At 43.5% G+C, this 18,736-nt stretch overlaps 1 protein-coding gene and 1 long non-coding RNA gene across 2 annotated transcripts in view; one reads left to right on the forward strand and one right to left on the reverse strand.

Moving 5' to 3' along the window:
* Positions 1-18,434, forward strand: part of LOC138191841 (uncharacterized) — a 31,090-nt gene extending 12,656 nt beyond the window's left edge. Inside the window, exon 3 of the long non-coding RNA XR_011177757.1 lies at positions 18,288-18,434. This is a non-coding gene — a long non-coding RNA (uncharacterized lncRNA). The remainder of the gene's footprint in view (positions 1-18,287) is intronic.
* LOC138193473 (uncharacterized) lies at positions 5,219-16,812 on the reverse strand. Its single transcript, XM_069141570.1, has 9 exons — positions 16,719-16,812; positions 16,447-16,504; positions 12,361-12,711; positions 10,920-11,186; positions 10,024-10,311; positions 9,564-9,677; positions 9,348-9,409; positions 7,311-9,212; positions 5,219-6,903 (listed from the first exon to the last, which is right to left on the reverse strand). The coding sequence occupies exons 2-9, from the start codon at positions 16,484-16,486 to the stop codon at positions 6,874-6,876; spliced, it is 3,054 nt and encodes a 1,017-aa protein (XP_068997671.1). The 5' UTR covers positions 16,487-16,504; positions 16,719-16,812; the 3' UTR covers positions 5,219-6,873.
* Positions 18,435-18,736: the final 302 nt, after the last annotated feature.

The raw sequence follows: 18,736 nt of genomic DNA on the forward strand, positions 1-18,736 counted from the left end.
ATTAATCATTGAGTCTTAAATGTCAGAAATAAATGACAAAAGCCCATCACAGGTTTGCAGATTAGAAAGTGATGTCTGATTACTTAGTCTGCAGGAAACCCAAATAAAAATTCAGCCAATGTTTTGATTGTTTTTTTTTGGGTGACCAAAGCAATGACTGGATTTTCCAAATTTAGTTTTTCAGATTGCAGCTGATTATTTCAACACTTATTTAACACCCACACCTGGACTCAGCATCCACTTATAGATTGATTTTGTGCAGTTCTCCCCCCAACTTTTTCTTTTCTGATCTGTGTGGCAAACTCAGGCATCATTGAGGTTCCTTTATCAGATGACCCGACAGCACTGACTATATGAACGATAATTTATCTGAATGTCGACCCAAGTGTTGATGTGTCTGTTCTGTGTCTGTTGCATTTTGTTTTCAACATTACATCCCTTCAAACTGCTTTCTTTTTTCAGTATTTTAATGTGTTTTTTGATAGCGATACTTCATTCACCCACTCCCCTTCTTTTTTTTTTAGCATTTTAATAGCAGCATTTAAACACTTGAAGAAAGTTGTAAGCAGATATACTGAAGTATTACTTCTGTGCAACATCTATAGCTGCTGTATAAACAGTTAACGAATGACTAACAACGTGGGTGTAGTCATATTATTTGATTCACAAATACATTTCTTGCAGCATGGTATACACTATTTATTAATGTATTATAAACTTATTTAAATCAATAATAATAAATGTTGAGCTTCATGTTTACTTGCATTCTCGTGACTTTGTCCCACTGTACCATGAATGTAATGCCCTCCTTCAGTTGCAGCCGTGTAAATAAGTGTTTAAATGTGCTCCAAAGGCGGTTAAGATAAAGTTACCTTCTTCTTTTCTTTTCTTTTTTGTTCTATTTTAGGATGTAATTTTGGACATTAATAGTTCATTTTGCATTTTTTAGTTATTGTTCCAGTCCTTTGAGATTAGAACTGTGACAAAGGGCTTTGCCAGAAAATCTGACTCGATTTACTGCATACTGCAATCAGAAATGTGTAATGAGTTGCTAAAACAGAGATAAATTTATTACAGTTGACTAATCTGTCAATCAAGACCACTCTCATTTCCTGCTGTGGGTGTAAAAGATATATTTAGAATTTAAGAGTTGTCAGTGCTGAGCCCGAAGAAGTAGGGCAACACATGCAGATCAAATAACACAAGTGCTGTATTTAATAGGAATGCAGGGATGTACACAAAAACCTGACTTAGCTGAATACATGGCATGCATAAAGGTTGAAAATGTATAGTAAGCTGCACAGTCGGGCATGAGGTTAATTAGAAACGGTGGTATCATTACTGTGTTTGTTCTGCAGCACGTGAGCTGACAGTGCAGCATATAACAACAGTGAAGCTGTAAAACACCCTTACTACATATTGTACTCTAAATCTTCATCATGACTGTTTTGCTAAGCAAATACAACACATCCCTGCCGCTTCTATATAGGTCGGACATGAATAAACACCTACAGAAAGAAAGGTTTCTTCGACAATTCCTTGATCTGGCACCTGGATGACAGCCAAGACATGTTTTTGATTGTGTTTGCGCTGCTTTCCGGTCACAAGAAAGTAGGCCGGCAGCACAAAGCGGTCCAGGAGAGAATGAAATCTACCCAGCTGGTGGCATGAGAACGTAGTCAAGCTAATAACCAACTAAAGCCTCTGTCCTGCAGGGTATTTAAAGCTCCACTGACAGCCTTATGATTAAAGGTATGTGGGTCTTCACTGCAGGCATGGCATGTAGGACAGTTGTTTAATCAGGCCCCTTCTGCAATATACTGCACCTTACATCACCCGCAGGCTGCCACGGGAGTAAGGCTTGACTGGCTAACAGATACAGCATAATTTATCAGCTCTTTTTTGTCGTCCTCTTCCATGATTATCTGCACAACTTGGTGAAACAAAACTCCTGTGAGCAGTTTTTTTGTGCACCGTGGCTGCAGGTTTGCAAATGGATCCATCATCTGATTCTTATCACATCTGGTTCGTGTGTCGATCTCATTTATTTTAAGACTTTAGACATTATACTGGAGTATATCGTGCATGCATTTCCTGGCTTTTAAATTTGGCCGTGTTAAAGAAATAAAGAAAGAAATAGCACACGCCTCTTCTTCCGAACAATAAAAAGTTGAATTTGTCAGCAGTGAATGGCACTCAGAGGTTTGTTCCAGTGTGACTCGTTATGACTCAGTTCACTTCCTTTATGACCACTCTGCTTGTGCTGCTGTCACACCACATTTTGAATAAAGACCGGACAGAAATGTAATATCCATCAGCTTTTACAAAAGACTTTTCACTGTGACACCCCGACTTCCGGACAAGTGTAGTATTTTTAAAATATGTTGAGCTTTCATACGAGTGATGAAGTAATTAGTAGAAAATGGACCAAAAATCTCAAAATGAAAAATGTGAAATCACCATTTTGTTAAGTATCTTCTCATGAGTAACTGTGATGCTGCATTACTCGCCGCTCGAGGCTCACACATATTTTTAGTGACTCATGCATCTGCTCTGTTTCTCACAATCATCTTTCTTCTTTTGTGCTGACGCTGGATTTTGGGCTGCAACACATGACTTAATTATGAGAAGAACTATCTGCACTACAATTCGAAGAATCTTCTTTTTCTTCGAACATCTAACAAAAGATGTCTGTGCATGAACTCTCTTGAGGACACATCTCGTCTGTGGTTTCAGTCTGAAAACTGTGACCTTCTTTTCTTTTAGATACTCGGTAGGTGTGAATTTAAGTGTCATCATATGTGCAGTTGGACTTTCCGTCCACTGTGCAAGACATTTACGGTAAAGCCACGATGACTTCTTCTGTTAAACTTCTGCTTCTTAAAGGGGGAAAACATCTGTGAAAACATTAGTGTGTCTACAAACCAGCATCTATGAGAAATAGATTTTTTTTTTTTCATTTATGCATTTGAATTACGCAGAAGATATCAGAGATGTGTTGAAAAGCCTTTGAAATAGTGGATTTCTTCAAGGACTCGGGTTTGTGTCTGATTTATTTTGCTGCAGAATATCAATAAATAGTCTGTCTTTGAAAGAGAACGCATGGTGAAAGATATTAAACACAACACAATACGCTCAATTGATTCAACAAAAGATTACGATGCAACACACAACTCTTTGAAGTTCCCGTGTTTGATATGTATCCCTGAAGGCAGCAGTTCACCTTTAAGCATCTATAAAAATAAAAAAAAAAAGTCTATGACAAGGATTTCCTTGTTGCTGCACATGACTGTATTTTGTTTTTTTCCTCGTGTTATATTTTTCTTAGCTGGACTACAGACAAAAATAATATTGCCTATGGCTTGTATTTTAATTTCAGCACACACCATCAAAGTTGCACAGATGGTGAAGGCCTTGAGGAGGAAAATCAAATGGTGGAAAGTGATCAATAGAAGTTAAAAATCCTCTCACATGGCTCCCCCTTGTGGGTGAGGAGGAGTCAGTGGCTGCCACAGTGCAGTTTGGGCTTCTTATTTCTGACTCTGGCATCCAGAGCGATTTATAGTTAGTGAACTGTTGGGGATTCACTGTCCTGCTCAAGGACATTATGACTGAACAGATAACTGAGGCACAGACTAAAGCTATAAATTCAGGGTCATATTGTCAAACTCTGAAAATGTTGAGTTTTTTCGTACAGTGTTCCAGTGTACAAAGTTTAATCGTAAATTGGTTTCCCTCGGAGAGTCGTATTCATATGCCGTTTCACTGAAAGGGTCAGTGCGCCGCGGCACAGTTCAGTGTCTTGCTCAAGGACACTTTGACAGGGACGGCCACGCTGATCTCAAAGGGCTTCATTTCAGTGCTCATAAGGACTTATGAGGCCCCTTTTCTCAGTCACCATCGATGCCACGAACAAGAGACAGGTGTCATTTATTTTCATTCACTTGAAGATGTTAGTTAATTGGACTAAATTCTGCCTGGACTTTGCGGTGGTTATTTCTAAACTACAACTACATCAGATCTACAAAAATATGAGTGCCTGCTGAGCTGGACTGAGTCTAAATAAAAAATTGGATTAGGATTATATTGGCCATTTTGCAGTATTAAGGTTTCCTGAGCAAATCTACTGCAGTCTCCCGAGTAGAGTCAACACCGGCTCTCCACACACTCGTCTCGGGAAGGCTTGTTTCTGCAGTTTGACACACTCAGAATCGAGAATTCATCAGTTCAAAAAAATGCCCTAATTGCACACACAGCACTTGAGTTATGTTTTCCTTTATTTTATGCCTCCGAAGGGATGCGTAAACAATTACAATTACTTGCGGCAGTCACAGTAAATTACTGTAAATCAGGATACTAAAACAACAAGGATAGATTTACATGCAAATTGGCCTCGGGAAGGTGGCCACATTAGCTTTAGAGGTTTACTGTGTTGCGTGTTTGAAGACTACAAAGTGTCTCGCTATTTCAGTCGAGCCGTTTACACCATAAACAACACACGTCCCTCCGAAAAGAACAGGCACAGTCTAGTATACAAAGTAGTGCATTTGTAAAACTGCTCCAAACTTTTCGTAAATCACAGCTTTCATCTGGAACCGGTGGCCAATTCTGTAACCTATTCTGGTAGCAGGTACTCAAACGCACTCCATCTCCAGTCATTACACTGCTAGACTACCGTGAAGTGTCTCCAATAGTGAGCAGCAGGACTGTTCATCAGAGGTGACGTACAAGTGGGAGCAGGGGATTGGGAGACTGATGGAGCTGTGATCCAAACACACGCGCTGCATCTCCACAACAAGCCCGAGGAACAGATTTATCTGAGGAGAATCAACAACAGCACTCGGTGTACACAGGCGCCATGAATAATTAGCACTATAGACACAGTGAGCAGAAATATGCTCGAGCTGCAAACAGCTCTGAGATTCTGAGGAATACCAGAATAAGTAAGTGTTGTTTCTGTGTGTGTGTGTGTGTGTGTGTGTGTGTGTGTATGTGTGTGTGGACTCACTTAAACATGTACGAGGAGGCATTTTGTACTGAAAATCAAAAGATCCCCCTGTTTGGAAGAATGCACTTATTTTTGAAAGAGGTAAAACAAAAGTCAAGTGCATTCGAGACAAGTTACTTCCACTGTGACGGCAGAGAGACAGCCACCGCAACAAACTCAGGTTATCCATCCAGATTATACACAAACACGCACGATAACAAAAATCTTTAGAAATTGTTTTATTTTAGCAATAACAATAAAGGAGCACAAATAAAAACTGTACTTGTGGCACTTCTTATGGAACATCTGTACGAATTATTTACAAGCTTTAACTTTCCAAAATCAGAATCATTTTTCAAGGCAGCAAAGTAAATCTCCTGCTCCAGATGTTTGGTGCAGCCGCCAGCTGTGCTGTGTATTTGTCCATGTTGTTGCTCAAATGTAGATGTTGAGTTTATTCATTTTCATATTTAAGTTTAGGGCTGGGATTAGTCTGTCTTTTGTTTTTCGTATTATCGATAAGTCCCACAAAAAGACCAAAAACAATAAAAATACATTCCATGTTTGTGTTCTGATTGAGCCTCTGATCTCGGTGCATCTGTCTCGACTGAAGATGTAAAATCTTTAAAAACAAGTCTACAAATGTGTAGTTTTGATGATGATGTAATTTTTTTGGGCGGTGACGCGGTACTACTGTGATGCTCTGCAACATTTGAACTCTGTGTCACAAGAGGCATGTTATATGTCACATTTGAGCAACAATGACTCAATTCATATTTGTTAGAGGAAACTCCCTCAACAAACTCGTTGACAATAAGAGGAACATCCTCAGCCTCATCCTTGAAATAGCAGCACTGATAGCAAGAAGTGGTGCAACCGAAATCGTCCATGCACAAGTCTACCCCTGAGTTTGAAAAAAAAAAAAAAAAAAAAAACATTAAATAGCAATAAATACATAATCTGTAAACATAATAATGACATTCCCTTGTTTTTAATATGCTATCTGTGCTGCAGTAAATTGTCTCACTGCTTTTTCAGCAGAAAGCGTGGCAGCTCAGGTCTTTGTGCTGACCTCATTCATGCATGGGTGTGATTATTTTCCCAAGTCATTTAAGTCACATAAAAGCATTTAATTAATGAGCGCCCATCCGTTCGTGGGATCCCCCCCCCCCTTCATAGTTAGCCGAGCATTATGTCTGAGCACCGCTGAGGCGAATCCTCTTAATTGAGAAGTGTCATAAGAGGCATCTGTAAACAGAGGGCGCGAAATAAATAACTCAGAGTGAATCAAGACCACCCCTACCGCTAATTTCCTTCTTTCAGAGCTGTCACTGTTCCCAGCGGACGAGTCCATCTTGTTCAGAGGTCCTCTTCTCATTTACCTTCTGTCACGGTTCGCTCAGGTAGTCACAGATATTCATACATAAGTGCATTTTATCAAGCGAGTGTTGTTCAGCTATGAATGGATGACGGGATGTGAACTCGGTCAGGGAGCCATGGATCACTGATTTTTTTTTTCAGAGCAGGCTGTCGGGCAAATTTTGATCCATGACCGTCGCTCCAGAAATCAAAGCAGTATGATACATGTGGAGCTGGGAAACAATGCGGATGATTTGAGGGGAGGATTTTAGTTTAAGTATAATTTAGCATACTCAATTAAGTACTTTTTTTTTTTTTTAAAGGGCAGATAAAACCTCCGTCTTTGCCATTTCTTTAAAGAAAAGAAGAATAAAAACTGACTGCGATACAACGGTATGACAGCTTTTGAGTGTAGAACCCCGTGCAGTCAGTCTTGCTTGGTGGTATATTGGATCATGTCTGTCAGCTGTTTGTTTGTGGCAGTGCATGTGGGACAGTCGTAGATTGTAGTCTGCTGACATCTGTCATCATCTCGGTCTCCCTCGGTGAGCCTGTTGCTGGAAAAACACAACAAGCGCCTTCATTGCCAACATGTCATGCAGAAGAAGCAGCAGAACCTCTGACACGCGACGGTACTTTTAAAAAAAAAACTGCCACAATGTGACAAACACTCAAGTCTAAATACATTTTCACGCCATCGAAAAAACTGTCAATCAAAGCGCATGCTGCATCCACTTAGAGGCGCTGTCAAGCATCCTTCGAGAAATGCACCAACTTTTAAGGAGGCAGTGCAAGTAGAAGGAGGCCTGTAACACTGCATGCATGCAAGTACACAGAAAGCATGACATGCCAGCCGTAAGTGCACATCTGAGAGATAACCACATGCCGGAAATCTGTAAAACCAATAAACATATGGCATCTGTTGGCTGCAGTTTCAAACTCTCATTCTGTGTCTCACACTCACCTGCGATGGGTGGGTGAGGTGGGTAGGGTGCCCATGTCCACGGGCATGGACGTGGGCATGCCTATGTGCGCTGACGTGCGCGTGGCTGTTTCCAGGACGGTGATGGTGGTTGGCGGGCATCGTGGCAGGATGCCGCTGCACATTGGGCTGCTGGAGCACCTGCGCGGGTCGCTGAGCCACCGGCATGTTCACCGGAGGTCTGGGCGGCTGCGGCCCTCTCGTCGGGGATCTGTGCTGGGTGCGCTCTTTGGGGAGAGTCTGAAACTGCGTGAGAGGGATGGCAGGAGGAGGAGTTGGTGGGTGCTGAGGCCCAGCGGCTGCAGGGTGAACCAGGGCAGCCTGCGTCTGCTGGTTGCGGTTTTGAAATGTTTGAGCCCGCTCAGTGTGGGCTTTAAGTGCCGCCTGGGTTAGGTTGGAGGGATTACGCTCGGCAGAAGGGTCTGGTACTGGAGCAGTGCCTCCTTGGCGGGGGTGACTGGCACCGTGTATGACAGGTTGCGTCTGTGTGCCTGGGCCTTGTAGTGGTGTTTGGATCGGTGCTGCTCTGTGTTGCCGGGCCATGTGTGCCTGTTGATTAGGATCAGCCAAAGCTCTTGTATCTGCACCCTGCGGCGCAGCGAGTCTCTGTTGTGTCGTGGGTCCTCGTGGCTGAGCAGAGTGGCCTACAGAGGTCGGCTGGCTCATGAGAGGCAGTGCCTGGGGGTTATTGCTGTGAGTGGCTTCCTGCCTGGGGGCGGTCTGGCTTCCAGGCAGACCTCTGATGTCTCGCTGAGCACTTTCCCTTTGTGTGCGGGGGCTTCTCTGTGTGTAGCGCGAGGACTCAAGCTGTGTTACATTGCTAGTGTTCGGACGTCTGAGATCAGCCGAACGGCTCCGTGTCTGCCTGTCCACTGATGAAGCGTCTTGTCTGGGTGGTCCTCTGCTGCGGGACGCCGTCTGGCCCCGAGTCTGAGGATGAGGTCTGTTTGGTGTTCTTGCCTCCTGTGTGGGAGGATGGGTAGTGTAGTCTGTAGTCTCAGAGGTGAACTCAGGTGATGTCTGAACTCTTTGAAACGTGCCGCTGGGATACGCTGGTGTCCCTCTGAGGCGATCCCAGGGCATCTGTTGACGGGAGGAGCTCGGCGCCGCCTCGTGTCTTCCCGAGTTCCTCTCAGACCTCGTGTGACGCTCTGCGTCCTGCTGGTACGTCTGCGTGTTGGCATTTCTCTGAGCGGTGTTATTCCTGTTATATTGTGTATATCCAGTGGGGATAAGTCCCGGCTGATCAGTGTTTACGTGACCATTCAGCCGGGGGTCACCAGGATCCGACTGCCCGCTTTGCATTCTGGGATTCGATTGTGCTGCATGTGACAGGTTGTGTTGGATTTGTGAAGCGTTATTATTGGCTGTATTTGTAAGAGGAAATGAGCCGTCATGCTGAGTCTGTTGGCCGTACGAGTTAAGATTGACATGAATGGTTGGCATCTGAGCATTGTTGCTTGTCTGGCCGGTCTGCGGCAGCGTGTTGAGGCTGACGTGGACCGCCGGTGGCTGTGCGCCACCCTGGGCCGGGCCGGCCTGTATAAGAATGTTGGGATTTTGCTGCAGTGCGTTCGGGAGCGTATTTGCATTCTGAGCATCGGTGTGCATGAAGGCTGGGTTGTCAATGCCATTGTGTGGGTATGAATTGGTGTTCTGAATAGTATTGTGCAGGAGTCTATTTGTGTGGTTCTGGCCATTGTATTGGTGTGTGTCGGAGTTACGTGGGCCGTTCGGCGGCAGTGTCTGTGGGTTGCCACGGGTTTCGCGCAGGGCTGTGTATGAGCGTCTGTCAGGGGGGCGTGTGAGTGTGTTCATGTGGTAGAGGGGGGGGTGGGAGCCTCGGTCCAAATCCCGTCCACCATTAGTTTGTGGATCTGGGGGCTTAATGGGAGTAAATGAAAAATGAGGGCAGGAGGACACAGCAAAGGAAAGATGGAGTGAGGGGTTTAATTTGTGAAAAGCCCTTCAGCACCATCACAAAGACAAAATCAATATGTAAACTTTAGAGTGGCTTACTATTTGCCTTGGATTTGGGTTCTCCTTCTGAACGAGCACAGTCTCCCCTTCTCTTTGCTGCACTGTGATAACAAAAATAAAGAAAAAATTACCCCTTAGTGCAAGAAAACATGCCATCGTAAAGTGAAGATGGACACAGAGATCATCCAAATTCAATTTTAAGTGTTTGTCTCAACAAAATAGCCAAAGTGGATAAATACAATATTTATGGCTTACCCCTCCTCCTTCGCACCAGCCAGATAATGAGCAAGATGAGGAGCACGATGATTATGATCAACAGCAAACAGCCAATCACAATCCCCGCTACTTCCCCAGCATTGAGACATACATCTGAAATAGAAAGAATGGTGTCATAGCGGGAGAATTAATAAAGATAATGAGACTGGAGCTCAGACAGACAAGAGGAGGGAAAGAGAAAAAAGACCCAGAGAGGAGGGCAGGATTCTAAAAAAAGATGATAAAGTAATTGCAGAGAAAGAGACCGAGGAGGAAAGAAATGAAAATAAGGGAGGGGTGGCTGAGGGTCACTGAATGACTTTGACCACATTCTCACCAGCTCAATCTCCCAGGATACTTTCTGTCCCTCTCCTGTCGTGAAGACAGATATGGGGACGGAGCCCAAAACCAACCGTCATCATCATTAGTCACGGAGAGGTCAGCATTCACCATAACTCACCTACAATGACTAAGTCTGTGCCCTGCTCCGACGTGCCGCCGGTGATGCCGTTTCTGGCCACGCAGACGTACCGGCTGCTGTCATTGGTCGTGAAAGTCTGGAGGCTGAGCACCCCGCTGTCCGCCTGGCCAGATGCGACCGGCTGTCCGTCACGTTGCCAGGAGAAGAGGGCAGGGGGCAGCGAGTCAGATATACAGGTGAGACGCACCGTCTGTCCCACCAACACGTTCCCTTCACCGACGCAGTCTTTAGGGGTGTCCACGGTGAGCACCGGGGCGTCAGGGCCATCTGGTTTATTGAAGATTAAAGGACACCGTTATCAGTATCAAAAGGATCTGATGCACAAGTACAAAGAAGGACATTTTTAAAAAGCTGATGCTAATGGACATATTATATGTTGTGCTGAAGGAGTTGTCATTTCTGAATTTGGGGTTTAAAATTACCTCATCAGGCTAAAATCACTCTGACGAACCCTCTTTGATCTCTTCTGTATTTTGCCCAGATAGCAACAGCCCCTGTGATAGTGATATCATAGATTGCCACTAATTCTCCTGATGGAAACTTTTGTTCCCACAGAACGTGGAGACTCAAATTTAACGTGACTTACATTTGCTTAAGCACAAATATGTTGGGCATTTGGGGTTTCTCATTTGGGAAAAGAAACCTGTGTTAGGTGTTGGAGAACAGCGATACTCCTGAGAGACTTGTCACATCAGAATTAATAATGCGATCAAAGCCAGAAGCAGCACAATGAGCTTATGGTAGAATGTCCTGAGCGATCCGAGTGCAAATCGGCACACTGTATGTAACGCAAGGTGGATAAGCAGATAAGCTACTGCTATTTGCAATGGCTGCAGCAGATTAGATGCCTCTTGTCTAGATCAGTGCAGACTCACAGTAGACAGTGATGCTCCCTGTGGCAGTTCGGGCACTGACAAGGTTGCTGGCGGTACATGTGTACTCCCCGGCATCACTCCGTCTGGCTGGGTTAATGACCAGAGAGCCACCCGAGATGGTGATCCTGGAGTCAGCGGCGATGATTGAGCCTCCTTTGCCCCACTGGACCGTTATCTCCGTCCCAGCAGTCCATGTACAACTCAGCGACACATTTCTCCCCTCCACCGCCACTGACGGAACAGATAGACTCACCCCGGCTACCGCATCTGCAGGGAGAATACAGAGCATCCGGGGTTTTTTTTACCGACGAGCTGCAAAAGCAGAATTACAGAGAAAAAGGTTTCTAAAGTAACTATTACTGGAGGCATAAAGCCTGGGAGTACGAGAGAAAGAGAGCACACTTCAAAGTTAGGGTGACAGAACAATAGAGGTCAGTTTTATGTTGCTGTTGAGGATAATTTGTTGTAATAAAAGCAAGTGGGAGCTGAGAGGGGACAGCATTCAAATAAAACCACAGATGGTGAATAAGGGGGCAGACGGTGTGAGTGGTAGCCGAGATGCATCTTGGCGAGCAGCCTAAGTTACAGTAAATAATTGGAGAGGGAGAAGAGGAGGCGTATGGACGGAGGTGGATGCTGTGACTAAGCGACAACCGCAGCAGCAGCAGCAGCAGCAATGGCAAACAAACAAAAACATTCACGCAACAACGGAACATCTCTAATCACTGGCGGTTCTGCACATTTTCCGCTTGCTTGTGATTCAGCATTTCGAATTTTGGGATTTGAGCTGCCTCTCCTACTGAGAGTGAGGTCATGAGTAAGTAGGAGGTTTGCGAGTCGTGCTCAAGGACTCGGTCGTTTCCCTGACACGAACCAGCAGTTATGAGTTTGGCGGATGTGACCTTTCAGCAAAAAGAATTCGGTCACCCTGCCACCCTATTAGCGCTGGAGGTAGGAAAGACGAGAAAATCTGTACGTCATCCGTCCAGCGTGGGCTGCTGACTGAAAACAGAGAGACACTCAGCTGCTCAGGCTCCATTAGAGTACTGAATATAAATGAATGCAAATACAGTATGTACTGTATGTAAATGCCCCGCTACGTTTATACCGCGACAATATCAGACATCTGTGACCATGAGTGCTGCATATCAAATGTGTTTTAATTAGCGTAGCGCCTGATCTACTGGTTACATCCACTCCTCCTTTTTTTTATTCATTTTACCTCGCCCACTATGGGTCACTAATTTCATTATACCTCCCAGGCTAATTCTCTTACTCCCCGAAACTTCCCTCTTCTGTCTTTACTCCCCTTCTGTTCCTCCTTAACATTACCACTTCCTTCAAAACCTCCCTTCTCCCACACACACCCTCCACCATCCCTCCCACCTTCCTCCTCTTCTCGCCTAACGTGAACTCGCAGGCACGCTTCTTTATCTCTTACCAAACACCCTCAGCTGTATTGATCTGGAGTTAGCAGCCAGGCCCGTGGTAGCAGAGGGGATCACCCGCACCGTGTAGTTCCCCGCGTCTCGGAGCTGGGCATTTCCGATTCGGAGCTGAGTAGCGGTGATGGTGACCCTGCCCTGGAACTGGGCCACCGGGTTAACCACCACGGTTCCTCCGGCCCACAGACCCAGAGTGTCTCCCCCTTGGAACTCCCATGTCATGGACAGGACCTGTGGCACGGTCAGCACTGTGAACACTATGTCAGTGCCAGTTTGAGTGAGCACCGGATCTGTCTGGAACTGGATCTGCACCTGGTCCTGAGCCAGGACTCCGGCAGAGAGGAGAACTAAAAAGGAAACAAAAGAGGTTTAATGTTTACAATGTTCCGCAGGTTAGTTTAGGGTGAAGTCTGACAGGTAATAAACAGAAAGTACAGCTGAAGCTGATAGAAATCTAATTTCATTTTGCAGGTTTTTAGCTGAAACACCAAAATAAATCTACCAAATAATCACGCTACATTAAAAGTTGAGGAATCAGATGATGATAATTTTTTTCATGAGGGACACATGAATGTTTGTACCAAATTTCAGGGAAATCCATCAGCTGTTGAGATTGCCAACCCTGGAGCTATGCTGCTAGCAAGGCTAAAAACACAAGCTTATGAAAAACAATGTGTTGTTAGAAATCAAATCAGCGCCTCCCAACCTTCGTCAAACTGGGGCTCGTTTTACATTTTCAGTGTTTGAGCAATTCCACAGAGACATGCTGTCTTTAAACTTATCAGACGAGATGAATAACTCTTCAAAAAATAAACTAAGATCAGGAAAAAAAAAAAAAAAAAAAGCCCAAATGATCGATATAAAACTTGTGCAGAAGAACATTTTACTTCTCCAATTAATCATCAGATGATTCCTCAAATACTGCAGAGTGTATACAGGGTAGTTAAAACCAGCTTCACTTCAACCAGCTACAGCAATAAAACTCAGATTCTACATTATTAGAGTGATGCATCAATGTATAAGCAACGAGGCATTTTTACCTGCTGAACATCTTCTGTACTGTCACTGAAGTTGATTTATGAAATACTTGTAATACAGTAGTCTTAAATTTGAACTTTTACCAAGGTACAGGATCCAACTACATCCTTCACTGCTGCAGAGAAGAAAATCTATAGATACACAGACTCAGGGCTCGGGGGGTAAAAATCCATTACTAAAGTACACACTTTTTCCCTCCTCGTAGATTTCACACCGTGTTTTTTTGGATTGTAAGTGATCCCAAGCTAAACATCTATTTTGTGTTTTTGTTAGCCTGACTTAACGTAAGCCATGTCATAATCACATTTACTATCTCTGTTCACAAGAAGCAGTGGTGCATGGGCGATTTTTAGGAAACCATGTTGTGAAGAGCCATTGATTTTACGCATTCAAGCATTTGACTCTTGTATGTCCATTTGTAGCCTGCGTGGGAGTAAAGAAGAAAATCTGTGTTTTTGTATTTGGCTGCCAGTCCTGCTTCTTGTTTGTGTTGGTGTTACAGATTTAGGCTGGAAAAGCCCAGTTGAAATTTCACTGCCCTTTTTCCTGGCATACAAAGCTACCACGCAAGAGCGCTCTCGCCAATGAATTATAGTAAATCAAATCAATATGGTCGCGATCAGCCTCGCTGGACTGCCTTCGCAGGGTTTTCACAGGTGGAGCAGAGGAGAAAATGACAGAACATCAATACGATCCATTTCGCTGCTTAGTTGATAAAGGCGAGGAAAGTGTTTCGGGCTTTCAGCTTTGTTGGTTTTTCATCAGAGTAAAGACTAATGACTCAGATTTGAGAAACACCTAAGTGACACAGCACAGTGCCGATGCTTTCATGTGCTGTAGGATTGTTTTTACAAGGCCGGAACACAAGAGTCAACGTCAGATTTGAATAACTAGCAGCTGAATAATAATTATGTAACGAACGTATAACTCTGAAAGTGCCCCAGTTGCAGATGTGTATCTTACAGCTCAAAGGCCAACTGTGGTAAAAACAGATTAACTGGTAATCAAAAAAGTTTGTACTTTCTCTGTGGATGGTCTGACGGGTTTAATCCGACAATAATTTTCTTCAGTTTAGTTCAAACCAAACACTGTTTCTAGGAATGTAAAATAAATGCTCTTTGGTAAACAGGAAGTGATTTATCAGAGACACGTCTACCAAACCGCCAGCATTTACAACAGAAAAAGAGAAATGTTTTCACAAACAGTGTTGGTTGAATCAATTCTGCCGATAGAGAGCAGCCAAATGAATATTTAATATTATATGAAAATGTTGATGATTATTGCTTTAATTATGATCTTCTACGCATGAAAAAAAACAACATTAATTAATAAGCAAATAAAAAAATGATTTACATTCCTGGTGCTAATTTCCTTTGCTCGTCTTATTGCAGCAGCACAAATACCTGAAGATCTGTGCTGCTTGATTTGTTTTTTTTTGTCATTTTTATGCTGAATATTCTCACCAACAAATTAAAATTCAAGCACACGGCTGGTATTATTCTGTAGTTTTGTTATTGTCAAGAAGTTCCATGGAAAAACTAAAACCAGCAAGAGTTTTAAGTCTGCCTCTCGGCAGTTTCTGACCGAGCCAGTTTGTTCCTACTGAAATCATAAATCTTGGAAAAGGTCTCACAACAAGTTGTTTTGGATTTTTCAAAAAATTGAATGGGTGTAGATAATCCCGTAAAAGAGAAAGGCAATGTAGTTTAAATACAAAAAAAATATTAAAACAGGAGTAAACAGTGCATTTGTTGGGGGACATTTTCATCTGTTAGACTAAAAACAATCAGAGTAGTGGGGCTTACTTAAATTAGAATAAGCTACACATGTCCATGGTGTTGCTCACTTGTGTTTTAGTAGCCTACATTTTGAAGAACAGCAAATGTTCACAGTATAGAGAAATAAACTGTATCACGCTTTAGATCCACAGACAAATAATGGCTTTGGGTTTTTCATGGGATATGTTGACAATGCCAAAAATGTAGAATACTACCGGCTGTAGTCTTTAAATTGAGGGTGTTGCGCCAGTGATTGGGCCCAAGCGGCAGCAAACTGTGACGTGACCAATTGGTTTAAGAAGTGACCATATGACGGGACTATATTCAGATAGACCACCAAAAAAACTAATAAAAAGGGATGACTTTAGCTAACAACACCATAATAAATGTAGTAACTTCGTATTTCACAAGAGAAGTTAAATGGGAGTGTATGGAGCCAGAGACTTTTTGAAGCCAACCTCTAGCAGCACGAGGTGGTTTTGCAGTTTAAGGCACTTCAGAAGCTACCTCCACTTTTATATACAGTCTATGATTGGGCCCTACAGTGACACAAGTAAAGATGCATTTTAAGTAAGGGTCGCACAGCAGCTATGTAAAGTATTTAATATATTTGTGTAAAACGAGGATAAAAAAATAAAAAAAATAAAAAAAATAAAAAAAAATCTCAAGTGTAAAAGTTAAATATTCTCTTCTCGTTGTCTTTTCTTTAATTTAGTTTTGTCAGTTCTGAGAAAGAGATTTGGGCTGTAAAATACAGACTGATCTGTATTTGATAACCTGCCTAGGTTATTTTTAAGTCCAATCTTTGACATACAATAGCCAAGTATCGGTGGTCATGCTATTATTAATGCTTCAACAGCCAATCCCATTAAAATAACAGGCAGCGTACCTCTTAAAGAAACAAAAACCTCCTCGTCATTCTGATCACATGCTGAAAACTCGGATGTATGAGCCTGGGAGGAGGCCCTGAAGGCACCACGTCACTCAGTAGTCAGTGCACAGACAGGAATGCAGCCGCGCAGGTTTAAGAGCGGTTAAGACGAGTTTCCTGCTTGAAATGCAATTGTTTTATATACGTGCCTTGAATACCACAGCTTTTCCTCCCTGGCCTGTGTTTTTTTTATTTTCTTTTTTTTCTTTTTTTCCTTCTCAGTACAGACTCTGTACCGATACTCTTTAGACTTTAGAGACTTTTGCGAGCCGTATGAACCATTTGAACGTCACAGTCGGATCAGGAGTTGAAACTGTCAGTGCAAATTGTTTTACCTGCCAGCGACAGACTGATAAGGAGCAAAGGTTGTCTCATCTCGTCAGTCGGGCCGGTCTGCAGAGAAATTAAACGCTTTAATATACAAAATTACTTTTGCTATGAAGTCTGGTGATTTTAATAGTTTTTAGCAGTTTCTTTAACAGAACCGTCTCCAACAAAAAAAAGGTTTTACCGCATTGTTCTATTTTCAGTTCAGTTTACACCCGAACGAAACATAAAAGCTCTTGTCTTGAATCGTGAGAGTATGAGTTAGCTGTATGTAACTTACCAGAGTATCTCTCCCCTGACTTCATGTTCATTTTGTGCTTAGCTGCGCTTGCTGTCTTGTGCGTCTACTTCCTGGTTCTGGACTGTCACCTGTCAAAGACACACCTGTTGTGTTAAAGAACTCGCAGCGATTAATCGGCTGCAGAGTCACCACTGACACAATGAAGTGGAGCTTTGAAAATATAGCTTCATGTAGAAAGAGGGAATATAATAATTTGTCTATGCTTTATTAGGCTGTATTATATAAAACTGTGAGGGAAGGATTGAATTTCATTTTACACTTGTGCAATGACTAATAAAGGCATCGAATTGAATTTGTGTTCTCAAAAATTTTTGATTCATTACTTTTTATTGGAAATAATAATACTTTTATTGATAGAGCTCCTTTAAATCAATAAGATAAAGGCCAGAAAATTAAAAAAAAATTTTAAAAAAATTGGCAATATAAGCATGTACATATACATACAAGCATGCACGGGCGACTGCAGGTCAGCTGGTAGAGCCCACTAATCATAAGCTCGGTGGTTCAGTCCAGTCCACATACCAAACCTAAGGGGCAACCAACAGTGACTCCAGTTCGGCATTTCGGTCGTTGCCGTCTTGCTATTTTGGAGCCAGAAGTGGCAACATTCGGACGAGCAGCGAATCTGACTCAATCTGATCGGGAACCTGAGGATGCCACACCCCGCCCACTGATAGCAGCAGGCACACCCCCAAAAATACTGCTTTTTTTTTTTTCAGATTGACCACCAGAAAACTAATTGAAAGGAGTGACTTTAACAAATGAGACCATTATGACTCCTGAATTTTAATGGGAGTCCATCGAGCCAGAGCCTTTTTGGAGTCAACCCCTAGCGGCATTGCATAGCGGCGTTGCAGTTTAAGGCACTTCCACGCACGCCTAATTTTTCTGATCCGGAAACTACGTCAACTTTTACATGCAGTCTATGGTCTGAACCCCAAGTTGCTCCAGAAGGCGGGCGAGCCGGTTGCATGGCAGCTTTGCCGCCACTGATGTGTGAATGCGTGTGTGTTTGAGTGGGAGAATGGGAGGAAAACTGTGAAGCGCTTATGACAGCTAACGTCATAAACCGCATATAAATGCAGAGCATTGACCATTTACCAAAGCACATGTATGTAAATGCATCAACTCTACATAAACACAAAGAGAAAACGCTCAACGAAATAATTAAAAGCCAACAGCTTATGACCACAGAAGTGTAGTCTGTCAGCTGTTAGGAAAAGCCATTCAGTGGAAGGTTGTTCCAGAGCCGAGGGGCCGGTACCGGAAACACTCCATCATCCTCTGTTTTTAACCTGGACTCTGGGACGGTTAAAAGACCACGACGAGCAGACCTGAGCCACCTGTTCGGACGGTAGTGTGAGGAGCTCGGCCATATACTCCAACGCCAGATCATTCTGGGCTTTGCATGTGATTAAAAGCACTTTTAAAAAAAAAAGATACTGGAAGACAAAACTGGTGTGATATGTGAGAATTGCGTTTTGGTCAATAGTATAACTGCTGACATCTTGACAAGCATGACTCAAGGTCACTTTTATTTTCCCTCAGTGTTACGCTGCAGCTATGATCCGATGAAGCAGCAGATGAAGCAGAGACAATAACCCTCCGAGTCGGGAGGGCGACTCCGACAGGTAGCCTGCAGGAGGAACGGGAACGGGACGGACGGAGAACGGACGGAGGACAGACGGGTGACTAATGAACCGACAACCAGAGGAGTGCAGGGGCAGGGTACATATAGTCCGGGGAGGTGATCAGGGAGATGTACGTGCAGGTGGGGATCCGGGGTGAGTGGCTGCAGCTGCTGGGACCGGTGAGGGGCGTGGCCACGGGAGGTGAGGAGAGGAGGACACAGAACAAGCAGACAGGGGACTGAGGGGACACAGGAGGAGAGGGGATCAGGGGGCAAAACGGAGGAAAACCAGACTCCTGACATCAAAATCTTTATACAGTGAGTTCTTTGATTAACTTGCTTACTTGCACAGTGATATGTTAATGTG

The sequence above is a fragment of the Embiotoca jacksoni genome, unplaced genomic scaffold (assembly GCF_022577435.1).
Source record: "Embiotoca jacksoni isolate LCO1_2020_lvr unplaced genomic scaffold, fEmbJac1.0.p SCAF_11, whole genome shotgun sequence".
Taxonomy (NCBI): domain Eukaryota; kingdom Metazoa; phylum Chordata; class Actinopteri; family Embiotocidae; genus Embiotoca; species Embiotoca jacksoni.